Source organism: Hyperolius riggenbachi, chromosome 5 (assembly GCF_040937935.1).
Source record: "Hyperolius riggenbachi isolate aHypRig1 chromosome 5, aHypRig1.pri, whole genome shotgun sequence".
Lineage (NCBI taxonomy): Eukaryota > Metazoa > Chordata > Amphibia > Anura > Hyperoliidae > Hyperolius > Hyperolius riggenbachi.
This window is the reverse complement of record NC_090650.1, coordinates 354,366,395-354,381,312: the sequence shown is the minus strand read 5'-3', so window position 1 is coordinate 354,381,312 and position 14,918 is coordinate 354,366,395. Positions and strand designations below refer to the sequence as shown.

General features: G+C 41.8%; 1 protein-coding gene across 1 annotated transcript in view; it reads right to left on the bottom strand.

Annotated features, from left to right (window-relative positions):
* Positions 1-11,905: 11,905 nt before the first annotated feature.
* LOC137519428 (NXPE family member 4-like) overlaps positions 11,906-14,918 on the bottom strand; it is a 38,702-nt gene continuing 35,689 nt past the window's right edge. Inside the window, exon 5 of the mRNA XM_068238380.1 lies at positions 11,906-12,441. Within this exon, the coding sequence (XP_068094481.1) occupies positions 11,906-12,441 (536 nt within the window). The remainder of the gene's footprint in view (positions 12,442-14,918) is intronic.

Genomic DNA, 14,918 nt, shown 5'->3' with positions numbered 1-14,918 from the left:
CCATTTCTGAATGAACAGTGCTCCGTGGGATGTTCAAGGCTTTGGAAATCTTTTTGTAGCCTAAGCCTGCTTTAAATTTCTCAATAACTTGATCCCTGACCTGTCTTGCGTGTTCTTTGGACTTCATGGTGTTGTTGCTCCCAATATTCTCGTAGACAACCCCTGAGGCCCTCACAGAGCAGCTGTATTTGTACTGACATTAGATTACACACAGGTGCACTCTATTTAGTCATTAGCACTCATCAGGCAATGTCTATAGGCAACTGACTGCACTCAGATTAAAGGGGGCTGAATAATTATGCACACCCCACTTTGCAGTTATTTATTTGTAAAAAATGTTTGGAATCATGTATGAGTTTCGTTCCACTTCTCACGTGTACACCACTTTTTATTGGTCTTTCATGTGGAATTCCAATAAAATTGATTCATGTTTGTGGCAGTAATATGACTAAATGTGGAAAACTTTAGGACACCTCCTAAGGGGGCAGAATACTTTTGAAACCCACTATATATATATATATATATATATATATATGTATATATATATATATATATATATATATATATATGAGGCAGGGTGGCGACAGCACAGAATGGCATCAGCCTACCTATATGTATGGGGTGGGGGCAGTATCTGGCCTTTCCATTTTATTACCGATCTATACCTGCATTCATGAAATATTGAAGTATTGCAGAAAAAATAAATCTAACCGCAAACAATAATTTACCACTAGGAAAAAATATTACTGAACAGGTGTTAGTGAATCGAAGTCACAGAACAACATATAAAGAGGCCTTGGCCCAAAACCCACACAAAGCCAGCAGATGCACACAACACCTCAAGCAAATTAAACTAAAACAAGATTGTTGGTTCCACATATCCACAGAGATGTGGGTGAGCCCCTCAGCCACCTGTGTACACCTCCATACATAAGATAACAGCACATGAAAGCCACATGATCAGTTTGGGTTTTGGAAATTCCAAATAGTGATAATCTATCAGATTATTATTAAAATGCTTTGTCAAGTGTGCTAATAAAAGAACATAACTGCTTAAATGCCAGATGTAACGATGTTGGAAGTAATGCCAACCCACTTTCCATCCTTTTTAAACAGTATTTGGACACCTCCTAGTCTTACGTCATAATAATTAATTACCTGTGTTTTAATGATATTTTATAGTTTTTGTGAAGGTGTGATAATAAGATACTTTTTTTTTGTGGAAAGCAACTGAGTCTTTGTGTTTCACTGATACCAATGCTTTATTTGTGCTGTATAAGCTATTTACAATGTAAAAAAAAAAAAAAAAAACAATAACTACGACTTAAATTTAACCACTTGACCTCTAAGGGGTTTTACCCCTTGAGCACCAGAGCAATTTTCACCTTTCAGCGCTCTTTCCATTCATTCGTCTATAACTTTATTATTACTCATCACAATGAAATGAACTATATCTTGTTTTTTTCGCCACCAATTAGGCTTTCTTTAGGTGGGACATTATGCCAAGAATTATTTTATTCTAAATGTGTTTTAATGGGAAAATAGGAAAAAATGTGGGAAAGAAATCATTATTTTTCAGTTTTCGGCCATTATAGTTTTTAAATAATGCATGCTACTGTAATTAAAACCTATAAAATTTATTTACCCATTTGTCCCGGTTATAAAACCGTTTAAATGATGTCCCTATCACAATGTTTGGCGCCAATATTTTATTTGGAAATAAAGGTGAATATTTTCAGTTTTGCGTCCATCCCTAATTACAAGCCCATAGTTTATAAAGTAACAGTGTTATACCCGCTTGACAAAAATATTTAAAAAGTTCAGTCCCTAAGGTAACTATTTATGGTTTTTTTTATTGTATTTTTTTTTTTAATTACAAAAAAAAAATAATTGGGGAGTGTTGGAGGTAATGAGTTAATTTATTGTGTAAAAGTAATGTATTTGTATATGAAAAATGCTTTAGGGTGTAGTTTTACTATTTGGCCACAAGATGGCCACAGTGAATTTTTGTTCATGCGACCTGCAAGCGTCGGGAAGGACGCATACAGGAAGCAGAATGAGGCTGGGGAAATCACAATGATCGCGCTGCTTCTCATAGAAGCAGCAGATCATTGCGGGGGATTAGATCAACGAACGGGAATCGATTTTCCCGTTCATTGATCTCCGGGCGAGCGGGCGGCGGCTTGCACGAGTGGCGGGAGCACGTGCACGAGCGAGCGGGAGTGCGGACAGCAGCGGTAACGCGGGAGGTACAGATATCTCCGTCCCTGGGGGTGAAAGGATGGAAAAAGGGACGGAGATATCCGTACCAGTGGGGGTAAAGTGGTTAAACTAACACTGAAGCAAAAAAAATCTTCATACATAATGAACTGTATGTGTACTATGGATAATTAATAGAACATTAATAGCAAAGAAAAGAGTATCATATTTTTATTTTCCTTAATATAGCTTTTTTAATTTGTAACATTCTATCATTCTTTCACAGATGCAGTTTACAAAGCACACTCTGTATTTTAAACTATGAACAGAGCAGAAATAATGACCCTTTGAACTCCCCTGCAGTAAAACTTTATCTGAAGCTTGGTCTCGCTGTTTCTGTTATGTATATGTGCTTTAGAAAATAGGACTGTCTCCATCCCATGTTGGGTCGATGAGAGAAGCTCTTTTGCATAGATAACAACTGAAGTTTCTTAACTCTTCCTGTAATAGAAACAATATGAGACTCTTTTGTTTGCTACTAATGTTCTATTTCTTAGCTGTACTACACATACAATTCATTATACACGTTTATTTTCACTTCTAATTCCCTTTAAGTCTCATCTATACTAAGAGCAAACCCACTACTTGTCCTTATTCAGATGCATAAAACTCAGATACTTTGGTTTATCAGTCCAGAACAGCCAAGGTGAAATAAATATGGCAGCCTCCATACCCCTCTTAAAGCGGTATAAAACCCTGACATAATATTCAATAAAAACATGTTTTTCTACTTTTTATATGTCATACGTGTCAGTAATGTAAAAGTTACCTCTGCAGCGGAGAGCGGCGCGACCGCCGCCTCCTCGTCATCTTTTCCCAGCAGGTCAGGTCTCTCCAGGGTACATCAGAACAGAAGAGCGCACGCGCATACCCGGAGACAGGACCTTTATGCATTGAGGAGTCGAGTCAGGTGACCAGCCGGTCAGCTGACAACTCTGGGCTGATTCTCGCCTCTGATTGGCTTGGGGGAGTGGGCGGAGCCATGGGTATTACCTTTGCTATTTAAGACCCGGGCTGTCAGTGGATCATTGTCTGCTGTTGCTGAAACTTTGCGGTTAAGCTCTTAGACCTTAGTTAGTTCACAGTGTGTTTGATCCGGCAGGACCCCGGGGATTCACAGATAGCTAGAAATATTATTATTGATAGCTGTAATAATAATACTCATATTATTATCATTGTATGCCTTATTGTGTATGAACCTTGCCTGAACTTCTGACCATCCTTCTGCCTATCGATTCTGTACTCTGGCTGTCTGTGTGCTGCCGACCTCGGCCCGACCTCGACTCTGTCTTAGCCTTCTGATTCTGTACTTTCGCCCATCTGATTGTTGCCAAACTCGGCCTGTTTCTCACATTACTTTTGTCTCATGATTCTGTACCGCGACCTGACCGACCTGTTACCGACCCTGCCTGTACGACCACTCTGATACTGGTGATAGTCCCTACAGCCAAGGGCTATCATCCAGGAGTACTCCTGAGTTACTGTGCACAAAAACACTAGTGATCACATTCTGATTAAAGTACTGACTATAGTGCTATTTTGAACTGTTACTCATTTGTATCACAGACAGTCCTAATTAAACTCACTCTGGTCAGCAGAGATACCACTGTTCATTACAACAACACGGTTAACATATTTGCTTTTGTGCATAAGTATTATTATTCATTTAGAAATGACAAGTTTCCAAAGTACCCTTTTTTTGCTCTGAGAACTGACTTTACATTTTATTCATAAATTTTTTTTCATCTTGAAATATAAGCAAAAAATGCTTTCTGACTGTCTGTCTGTGTTCAGGAAAATCTACAGTGTCAGAGACATGTTTGTTTACATTCCTCACTTGATACAATTAAACACAAGATAACATTATCTCCAGTTCAGATGCATCCAGCTTTCCCGGCATTGAGCTTTTCTGTCCTGTGTTTAACCCTTTGAATGCTGTTCTAGTAAAAAAAAATGCTGGTAGTATATAATATGCTGTAAATAATGTTTAGAGCAAAGAAGAATTGCTGGGTTTCATTCCACTTTAAGCTAAGTATCCACATCCATGAATTGTCGGCCATTGGGGATCAGAAAACTATTTTGGGCAACAGTTTGCAAAATGATGCTGTACAGACACATCCCTGGCATTGAGGCTAGCAATGTGTTTTGTTGCTATGAGGGGGAGCGCTGTAGTGATTCGTGTAATGACCTAATTACGATTATGCAAAATGTTGCGTAATTCGCAAAATTACGATTATGTCCGTAATCGAAACTTCACGAATTTCATGAAATTACGTTTATATGGAATTTCGTAATTACAATCGTTTTTCGTCATTTCAATCATTTACGGAACACAAACAAATCAAAATTTCGTGTTTAACATGGAAATTCGTCCGTTCTCAAAATTGTGTTCCAGTCCAAAGCCTCCTGATACATTAAAAGCGACAGCACTTGCATTTGCATTATCCTTTGCATTATCAGATATTGGAAGGCCCAAAACCACGTGTCTCAGCATGCATGACCGCTAAGTGTACCTTGACAAAGAGCACCTGTCTTAGAAGTGGCTGCGGGTAGAGCCTCCTGATGCATTTAAAGTGACAGCACGTGCTGAGACCTTTGCATCATCGGATATTGCAAGTCCCAAAACCAAGCGTCTCAACATGACCACTAAGTGCACCATGGCAAAGAGCACCTGTCTTAGAAGTGGCTGCAGATAGAGCCTCCTGATACATTTAAAATGTCAGCATGTGCAGGGGCCTTTGCATTATCAGTAATTGCAATCAATGAGTGACTTTCCTGAGTTTAATCATTACCTAAATGTGCATAATTGCTATTAGAAATGAAATTAAATCCATTTTCATAATTAAAATAACTTTGTTTCTATAGAAAACACAAAATTACGAAATTTCATGTTAAACGTGAATTTGCCCCGAAACGCGAAATTACAAAAACAAAATTTTGCTTGAGGAATTTTGAAATATGGTTTGTATAGCAATTATGAAATTACAAATTCGTGTTATTGCGGCAAAATTTGCATCCGTAATTAAGGAAACACGAAATTACGAAAATTTCAGCTCAACACTAGGGAGCGGGGAGAACGATGAACGGTGGAGCGGTTTCAATTGGTCAGTGGGGCTTGTAAATAGCATTGCGATTGGTCATGCTCAGGCAACAAGGATCCAAAAGGGAGAACATTACCATAGCAGAAAACAGCTTGCAACTGAGACCTACTACACAGCTTATTGGACTTCTATTTACCAAACAAGTCTTAGTGAATTGAAGCCATGTTTTTTGGTAAATTACCAACCTACTACTGCATGTGTGAAATTTTTTGTGAATTTGGAAAAAAAAGTCTAAAATACCAAAAGTGCTATTTTACTGACCTAATATTTTTTACTCAACAAGTCTTAGTGAATAAAGCCCAAGGTCAATAATTGGAAATGAAGAACAGGGCTAGGAATATAGAAGACTAAAGTTCAGCAAGCACAGGGAAAGCAATCTGATGTTCTTACCCACTGCAAGGAGAGCTTGTCTTATAGGTGAGAGAGATGGGTGTGCCAATAGATTAACTATATAAGTCTCAGGCAACAGGATGACGACCTCTGCTGGCAGGAGGTAGAAGTCCCAGAAACCTAAGTGGCTGACATATTTGCATCCAAAACATCTCTGAAAGGGGAGATTGTGAATTGCAAGTCAATCCAAATGTAGTGAGCAGCCCCCTGCTGGTACATATAGAAAATACAGCAGGTACTGGGTTGACTAAGTTCATAACCGCCCCCCCCCTTCTTTAGGAGTGGCCTCATGATGGTCCAACCTTCAAGGTACTGTCCAGAGAGCCCGAGGTGACCTGATTGAAATGGGAGGTAATAACGCCCGGGTTCCCTGTGCCATCCTGACAATCCCCTGCCATAGCCAACCACCAAAGCCACAGGACAACCAAAATTATGGCTGTATTCCAAGGCATGATACAATGAAGGCAAAAAAACAAAGTGAAGTCCACTGTACCTCAGCATCAAGGGCAGTGCAGGAGCCGGGCCACTCAGCCATGAACCAGACATGAAGGAAAAAGTGAGGTTCCGCACAATATCCTGTGAAAAATATTGTAGATCTTTATTGAAATCTTGAATAAAATGACATGATGCAAACATGTCAGCCACTTGTTGATACTGGTTGCATGTCATTTTATTCAAGATTTCAATAAAGATCTACAATATTTTTCATGGGACATTGTGCGGAACCTCACTTTTTCCTTCATGCATGTTACAATGAAGCTGGAGCCAACATGTTTTCCTATGACCTAGGTACCATCTGCATGTAGGGCCTGTTTAACCATTTCTGCCTCCCGGACGTGAAGCTTACGTCCGGGAGGCTGCTCTGCTGCGGTGCCGCATTTCGGCGCGCTCCTGCGCCTCCATGGTGTCCCCCGGTAGCCCTGGGATCAGTGAACGGGAACATGGTTACCGATCACCGATCCGTGTCCCCAGCAGAAAAACCAAAGCGCTCATACTAGAGGCTTCAGTCTTTCTGCCCGTAAAAATTTCCACATCCCCCTTGTGCTTCCGCTTAGCGAGAAGCACAAGAAGGGGAAAAAAAATTCAAGTTGGCCATCTTGTGGCCAAATAGTAAAACTACATCTACATATTTTTTACATTACAACTTACACATATAATAACATTAAAAATTAACTGTTTATTTCCCACACCAAAATATTTCTCACACCAAAATATTACCCAAATAAAATTTTTAATGGAAAAACAAAATTACAATAAAAAAAAAGACATAAGTAGTTACCTAAGGGTCTAAACTTTTTAAATATGCATTTGAAGGGGGTATACTACGAACATTTTTTAACCTTCCTGGCGGTAACCCCCTGCTGGGCCGATTTGCTTAATAATTTTTTTGGCACACGCAGCTAGTAGTTTGCTAGCTATGTGTGCATACCGATCGCTGCCGCTCCACGCCGATTCGCCGCTACCCGCTGCGCGGCCCCTCCCCCTCAGACCCCTTGCGCAGCCTAGCATATCAGCGCCAGGCAGCGCTGAGGGGTGGATCGGGACTCCAAATGACGTCACGACATCGATGACGTCGGTGACGTCATCCCGCCTGTCACCATGGCGACGGGGGAAGCCCTCCAGGAAATCCCGTTCTTTGAATGTGATTTCCTGATCGCAGATCGCCGGCGGCGATCGAAGTGGGTGGGGGGATGCTGCTGCACAGCGGCTATCATGTAGCAATCCCTAGGCTCGCTACATAATTAAAAAAAAAAAATTAAAAAAAAACTGTTGCGCTGCCCCCTGGTGGTTTTTAATAGACCACCAGGAGGGTTAAATTATAAGTTTGTAAATAGTGATGGACGCAAAACGGAAAAAATGCACCTTTATTTCCAAATAAGATATTGGCTCCATACATTGTGATAGGGACAAAATTTAAATGGTGTCATAACCGAGACAAACGGGCAAATAAAATACATAGGTTTTAATTATGGTAGCGCGGATTATTTTAAAGCTATAATGGCCAAAACTGAGAAATCATGAATTTTTTCCATTTTTTTCTTATTAATCCTGTTAAAATGCATTTATAAAAAAATAATTCTTAGCAAAATGTACCACCCAAAGAAAGCCTAATTAGTGGCGGAAAAAACAAGATATAGATCAATAAATTGTGATAAGTAGTGATAAAGTTATTAGCGAATGAATGGGAGGTGAAAATTGCTCTGATGCATAAGGTGAAAAATCCCAGCGGGCTGAAATGGTTAAAGAGAACCCGAGGCGGTTTTATAAAATCTTAATAGGACACAGAGGCATGTTCTGTGCACAATTACATGCCTCTATGTCCTCCTATTGCTGCCATTAGTCCACCCCATCAGGCTCTGCTGTCCCCCACGACAAATAGTGCCAGGCTAGCGACAATCTTCCTTGGTCGCGGCTTAGCTTCCAATTGGAGGAAGCTCACGGAGGTGGGCAGCGAGGGGACAGAGGTGATGGAGCCCTGCAATATAGGGGGAGGAGAATCTGAATAGCAGGCTGCAGGTAAATAGAAGACTATCAACAAGCAGATTGTCGCTAGCCTGGCAATATTTGTCGTGAGGGACAGCAGAGCCTGGGGGGGACTAACGGCGGCAATAGGAGGACACAGAGGCATGTAATTGTGCACAAAAAATGCCTCTGTGTTCTATTACAATTTAGAAAAACATATTGGGTTCTCTTTAAGGGGCCCTAGGGCAAACTTAAGCTGCCCCACCCCCCCAGCAAAGTCAGCCCCTGTCCCCCAATGGTCTCCTCCCGACTGCTCCCAGGGGCACCTACACATAGCGGCATATTAATCTCTCACCAGGTAATACTGCAGTTGAGAGCGTTGGCTTCAGGACTGCCGCTGGTGGATTGATTTGAAGTGCAGCTTAAAAAGTAAGCAGTTACAATCTGGCAAAACTGACAGGTTGTGGACTAATCCATTTCTTCATAGGGGATTCTAAGGATTTTCTTTGTTTTCAAGAGCATTCCTTGAACAACAGTTGTACTGCCAAAATAGTAAGATACCAGCCAACCTCCCTACTCACTTGTACGCTATTTTGGCAACTAGAGGTAGCAACTGCCATTCAGGAAATGCTTTTGAAAACAAAGAAAAACCACTGTGTTTGTTTTTCCTTTTGTCAGGTCTGTCAGTGGAACTGTGAGAGTAAATGAACACTTTTCAGCACTCTGCAATTGAAAAAGTACCAAAAAGTAGGGGAAAAAGTACTGTCAAAATGATTCTGTGTATTTTCTTGCTTGCTTTTGGCTTGAATGGCATTTTCTTGATAACATGTGAAATATCCCCTAGGAGAAATCTTAAGAGAAGAAGTGAATTGGATTGGACCCTATATGATTGATCAAATCACTGTTTGTAAAAAGTGGTTCATAATAAATACTGCCCGTCAGCTTAACAAAATTCAGCAACAGGAAACTTTTCAATTAATCAAAGTGTCTAATACTCTTAAACTTTTATATCGCACTTGTCTCCTGGCAGACTCAATGGGCCTAATACATTAGGGCCTGCTCTACAGGCAGTAGCAGTGTTAGGCAGTCTTGTCCAAGGTCTTCTCACTATAGGTGATGACTTACCGAACAGGAACAGCCAAGATTCAAACCTTAATCTCCTGCGTCAGAGGCAGAGCCCTTAACCAGTACACTATCCAGCCACTGTTAGCCATAGGCCATAAGGCCATAGGCCATAGGCCATGAACAAGCATGTAGATCAGGTGTTTCTGACTAAAGCCTGACTGAATTATATGCATGTTTATTTCAGGTGTGTGATTCAGACACTCCTTCAGTCAAAGAGATCAGCAGAACTGCCAGGGAACTGGAATTGTTGTAAATAAAATAAATATGGCAATCTTCATATCCATCTCAGTTCAGGTGTCCTTTAAACAGCATCATGCCAGACATACTGTGGAAGACAGGCAGTCTCCACACAAAAACGAACATCTTTTAGGTGCCATCTCCATTTTCCAACTCTCTTTTGTTCTGATATACTGTAAACTCAGACTATAGCTGGCTATTACCCCCTTTAAGGGGGAGAAGACTGGGACCTTCCTCCTTCTAATACATAGTGACTGTTATGTCACGACACCCCATATCATGCTATCCTGCCTCCAAGGTGTATGGTTAATAATTGATGAATTAAGAAATTGTGTGATCTACTATACAAGTACTTTGGGGTTCCACCTCAGGGTTACCCGAAGTGGAAATAATAACTTATTTTTAAAGAGCCGAACAACTCACGAAGAAGTGAAGTTTTGTCCTTTACGAAACGCGTAGAGCAAAGTGCTCTGCCCTGATACTCTGTCTTATTTATAATTTACTGTATATCTGGGGATTAGACAAAGTGTCTATACTTCTTATCACTCAGATTATAACGTATCCAATTGGTTGGTAATCTTTTGTATGTGTATTAACACTAGGGCCCATATGCAATTAACTTTTTCACCTGAGTTATCTCCTAGGAGATAATTTTGATCTTCTCTTTAAACTAAATTTTCAGAATTTTACTATTGAAAAAGCACCCAAAAGTTGGTGAAAAGGTACTAATAAATTTATTTTGAGTATCTTTTAGCTTGCTGGTGGCTTAAAAGACATTTTATGACAAGTTGTGAAAAAATCACCTAGGAGAAAACTCAAGACAAAAAGTTAATTGCATATGGGCCTATATGTCATATGTATTTAAACTAATACTATAGAATTTGTGTTCTATTTTTATATATGTGTGTCTCTGCTAAATATTGTGTTTTTTATATGCTGAACAATGACATGTGACCTTCCATTATTTATTTGATACTACCTGTCCCCATTAAACTCCCATAGACTTTTTACATTTGTTCCCATCTTTTAAGGGAGACAGGGCATTATAACATGTTTGGGCTAATCTGCTACACTAGTGCTTGACTATACAGGAATCTAAATTTTTAGAAAGTCCTTTAAATAATATCAATTGCTTAGTAGTCCTGCTGATTGCTTTGACTGCAGTAGTGCCTGAACAAATTTACCAGTACTTGAATATCTAAATCACAAGACACATGGGGCCTGATGCAATTGTCAGACTCGCCAGTGTTAAACGCTGGTGAGTCCGATAATCAGGTGACTATAAAATAGCCTGATCCAATTGCATTTAGCCCTAGGCAGGGTGCTAAAAGAACTCGCTTGGGCGATATTATCGCCCAGCAAGTTCCTTACACCCTATCCTATTACACTTTGCATGCCTCCGGGAAGCGATGCTTCCCGGCAGACATGAGCGGTAGCTTAGACCTGCAAAAAGCAGGTCTAAACATGCTAACGCACGACATCGCCACTGCATCTGGGGGTCTCCTTTAATAAGGAGACCCCCAGAGCTCCCCGTCGGCCGCCGCTCGTCTCCGCAACACCCTACAAAGTTACAAAGCTACAAATTGCTTAAATTCCTTACCGCCGCTTTACACCCGTCAGCCGCCGCATCTAGCCGCAAGTCCCCGCTGTGTAATTACAGTGTACGAGTTACTGTAATTACACTCGCTAATAACAGAGTCCCTGCAAAGCATCTTTGAATCAGCCGCCGGGGCTCCCCATTGGTTCACAGGCTGGACCAATGAAAATGGCTCAGCCTGTGAACCAATGGGGAGCCCCGGCGGCTGATTCAAAGATGCTTTGCCGGGACTCTGTTATTAGTGAGTGTAATTACCGTAACTCGTACACTGTAATTACACAGCAGGGACTTGCGACGAGATGCGGCGGCCGACGGGTGTAAAGCAGCGGTAAGGAATTTAAGCAATTTGTAGCTTTGTAACTTTGTGGGGGGTTGCGGAGACGAGCGGCGGGCGGCGGGGAGCTCTGGGGGTCTCCTTAATAAAGGAGACCCCCAGATGCAGCGGCGGAAGATGGCGGCGGATGTTCGGCGGGTTGTGCGCATGTGTGGGGAGCGAGGCCGTGGTGCTGATGGACAGCACCACAGGGTAAACCTCGCTCCCCATCGCCCGGTAATAGGGATCATCGCTCAGGCTTTCGCCTGAGTAATGCTCCCTAACGATCGGCCATCGCACGAGTGAAACTGGCAATAGGATTTGCAGGTAATCCTCGTGCGATGGCAAGGTGATAAGTAGCTCGCATCTGCAAGCTACTTATCACCTGGAATAGCATCAGGCCCATTGCCGTATAACTGTTCAACAAATGTAGGTCATTAACATTTTAACTTCATTCTCAATGAATATTTCTGGAGGGTGAACGTCATTGTAGTCAAATGCATTGGTCATATCCCAGCCATTGACAAAGCCAACATTGAGGTCAGTTAAAATGAGTTCCATGATTAAATACTGAATAGAAGCATGGAAATCACTCATTGTTTCAAAATATTCTTTCATCGCGCTTGTGTTCTCAGTTTTGATGATAACTTTGGTGTCTGGACTTCTCAGGAAGAGGCGTTCAATAGCACGACGTATGTTGAGGAGCCGCCTTATGAAGTGGAATATAGGGTATGCTCTGAAATGTACCCCTATGTTTAGTACAATCACAGTGCGATTGTCACCTCTAATTAGGTCAATTTCACGTGCAATAGTGCGTTCCTCCTTCCAGGAGTGAAAGGAGCCAGAGATGAATGGGAAGGTGTGTCTCTTCCAGGTTATCTTCATATTCCTTTTCAGATCCAGGCTTAAAAGCTGACGTGCCCAGTTGTCTTCATAGAGCTGGAATGGAGTCAATGCTACAAGAAAAATGTAAAAGACATATAAATAAATACATGTTCAATAAGCATAGAAAATACAGACAAATTAGATTGGTTTAGCAGGTTTACAAAAAAGGATAGTAACCCCTTAAAGGGAATCAGAAGCGATATTAAAGAAAAACCCCAGATACTTACCTAAGGAGGGGGAAGGCTCTGTGTCCTATAGAGCCTTCCCGCTCATCTCCTTGACCCGTCATTCTTGCGCTGGCTCCCCATTTAGCAGTGTCCAACCCATGGGTCGAAGACTGCTCTCTTTCTCTGCGGGTGGGCTTTGGAAGTCTTCAGGAGCACTCGGGCTCCCGAAGACAGGCCGTTCTGTACTGCGCACATGCGAGCGCGTGCACAGTACAGAGCCACACATATGTGGGAGCACTCAGGCTCCCAAAGACTTCAGAACCCTCCCTCGGGGGGAGATTTAAATGGAGAAGCCTGCGGGGGAACGAGTGGATGAGGAGAGGATCGGGAAGGCTCTATAGGACCCAGAGTCTTCCCTTTCCGTAGGTAAGCAACTGTTTTTTTTTGAAAGTGCAGCGAGTGAGCTGCTCTGTTTGCCGGGCGGAAGTGACGCGGGCGACATAAAGAAACCGGCGAGAGGAATCACTTGGAGTATCGCCGCGACCACACACGGAGCTTAGTGTGGCATAAGCTAACGGGACAACCGATAGGAAAAAGCCTGACTCCATCTGTGGGGAGATCTCTGTTGCACGGATACTTGAGTTATAACTTTGAAGGTGGACTGTTTGAACTATACCATTGACGTGGAGATTAAGGAGTAGTGCAATCATTTGAGATTATGATCAGTGCTTCATTTTGACGAAAGTGAATGGGATTTTTTCAATTTTGATCCTTTCTATTTTTTATGCATATTTTATCATTGATATTTTTTTAGACTTTTTCAATTTTATGCAAGACGGTTCTTGCAGACATTTGAAGGGCCCTGCAAGCCAGTTGCATGTATGGTGTGGGCGAATGAGTGGAGTTGTGATGTGATGAGCTTAGTGCCATGTGATTGATCTTTTGACACTTTGAATAAATTTGAAATTATCTCAGCGCGTGTTAGAAATTTTTTTATATTGTTTTTTATGTTATAAGGGTACGAGGGATTTCCCTTCTAACGCGCAGCTAGTGAATTGATTATTATCCCTTGCGCTTGGTTTTAGAATTTTTTCTACATTTACACTATTAATGATTGTCTTTTTTTGTTGTCCCCACACTTGGGTGTCTAAAAATTGTAACTTATTGTTTAAGGTTTTTTTTTAAGTGACACTGAAGTGAAAAAAGAAACAAAAAAACAACATATGATATAATGAATTGTATGTGTAGTACGGATAACTAATAGAACATTAATAGCAAAGAAAAGTTTGCTAAGTTTTATTACTATTGTTTGTTTTCAGTTATATAGCTTTTTTTTTATAACTTTGTATCATTCTGTCCTATTTGCAATTACAAACCACACACTGTATTTTAAAATATGAAACAGAGCAGAGCTATTGAACTCCCCTACAGTAAAACCTTATCTGAAGCTGCCTCTTATTGTTTCTTTGATGTATAAGCGCTTTCAAAAGTAGGAGTGTCTCTGACCCAAGTTGGGTAGGAGAGTTTAAAGAAGTTCTTTTGCATAGGATAACAACTGGAGTTTCTTAACTCTCCCTGCAGAGGCATTGCTAGGAACCTAAGAGATCTGTGGCACTTTTGGGCACATCTGAAAAATGGGTGTGGCCATGCACCAGAATGTGGTTGTGGCCATGGGTGGAGCCACATTTACATGATCTTAACAACGGTCTAAGTAGGCCTGCCCAGCAAAATGTTGGATGGAGCCCCCTTTTCATTAATACAAACCCCCCTCCAAAATGTAGCATATCACATAACTAGGCAGAGTTACCTGGCTTCTGCTTGGCGGGCTGGCCTGCTATCAGGTTGTCTGGCTGTCCCCCCATAGCATTCCCTGACCTTTTAGTGGACCCCCTCTCATGCTCCCACGGGCCTCCCATTGAGGCACCACAACTCCCAGTATGCCCTCATAGAAGAACCACAGCTCCCTGCATGCCCCCATAAAGGCATCACAGCACCCAGCATGGCACCACAGTACCTAGTAGACCAACATAGACGCCCTGTGTGGTGCCATGCTGGGTGCAGTGGTGCTTCTATTGGGCCTGCTGAGAGTTGTGGTGGAGAAGGGAAAGAAGCCCAAAAAAGGAGATGTCTGCAGAATCTGGCGAGGTGAGTACTGCCGCCCGCTGCCTGACTCTGCATGGGGGACATCTGGGACACTCCAGAATAGATCCGGGGCACGTGCCACTGACCTTTGGGGCTAGCAATGCCCCTGTCTCCTTGTACTGGAAACAATATGAGACTCTTTTCACGTTGATGATAATGGGGTAGATTCACTAAACCACAGTTAGCAAAAGGGCGTAACTATAGACCCTGCAAGGGATACAGCCACAGGGGGGCCCAGA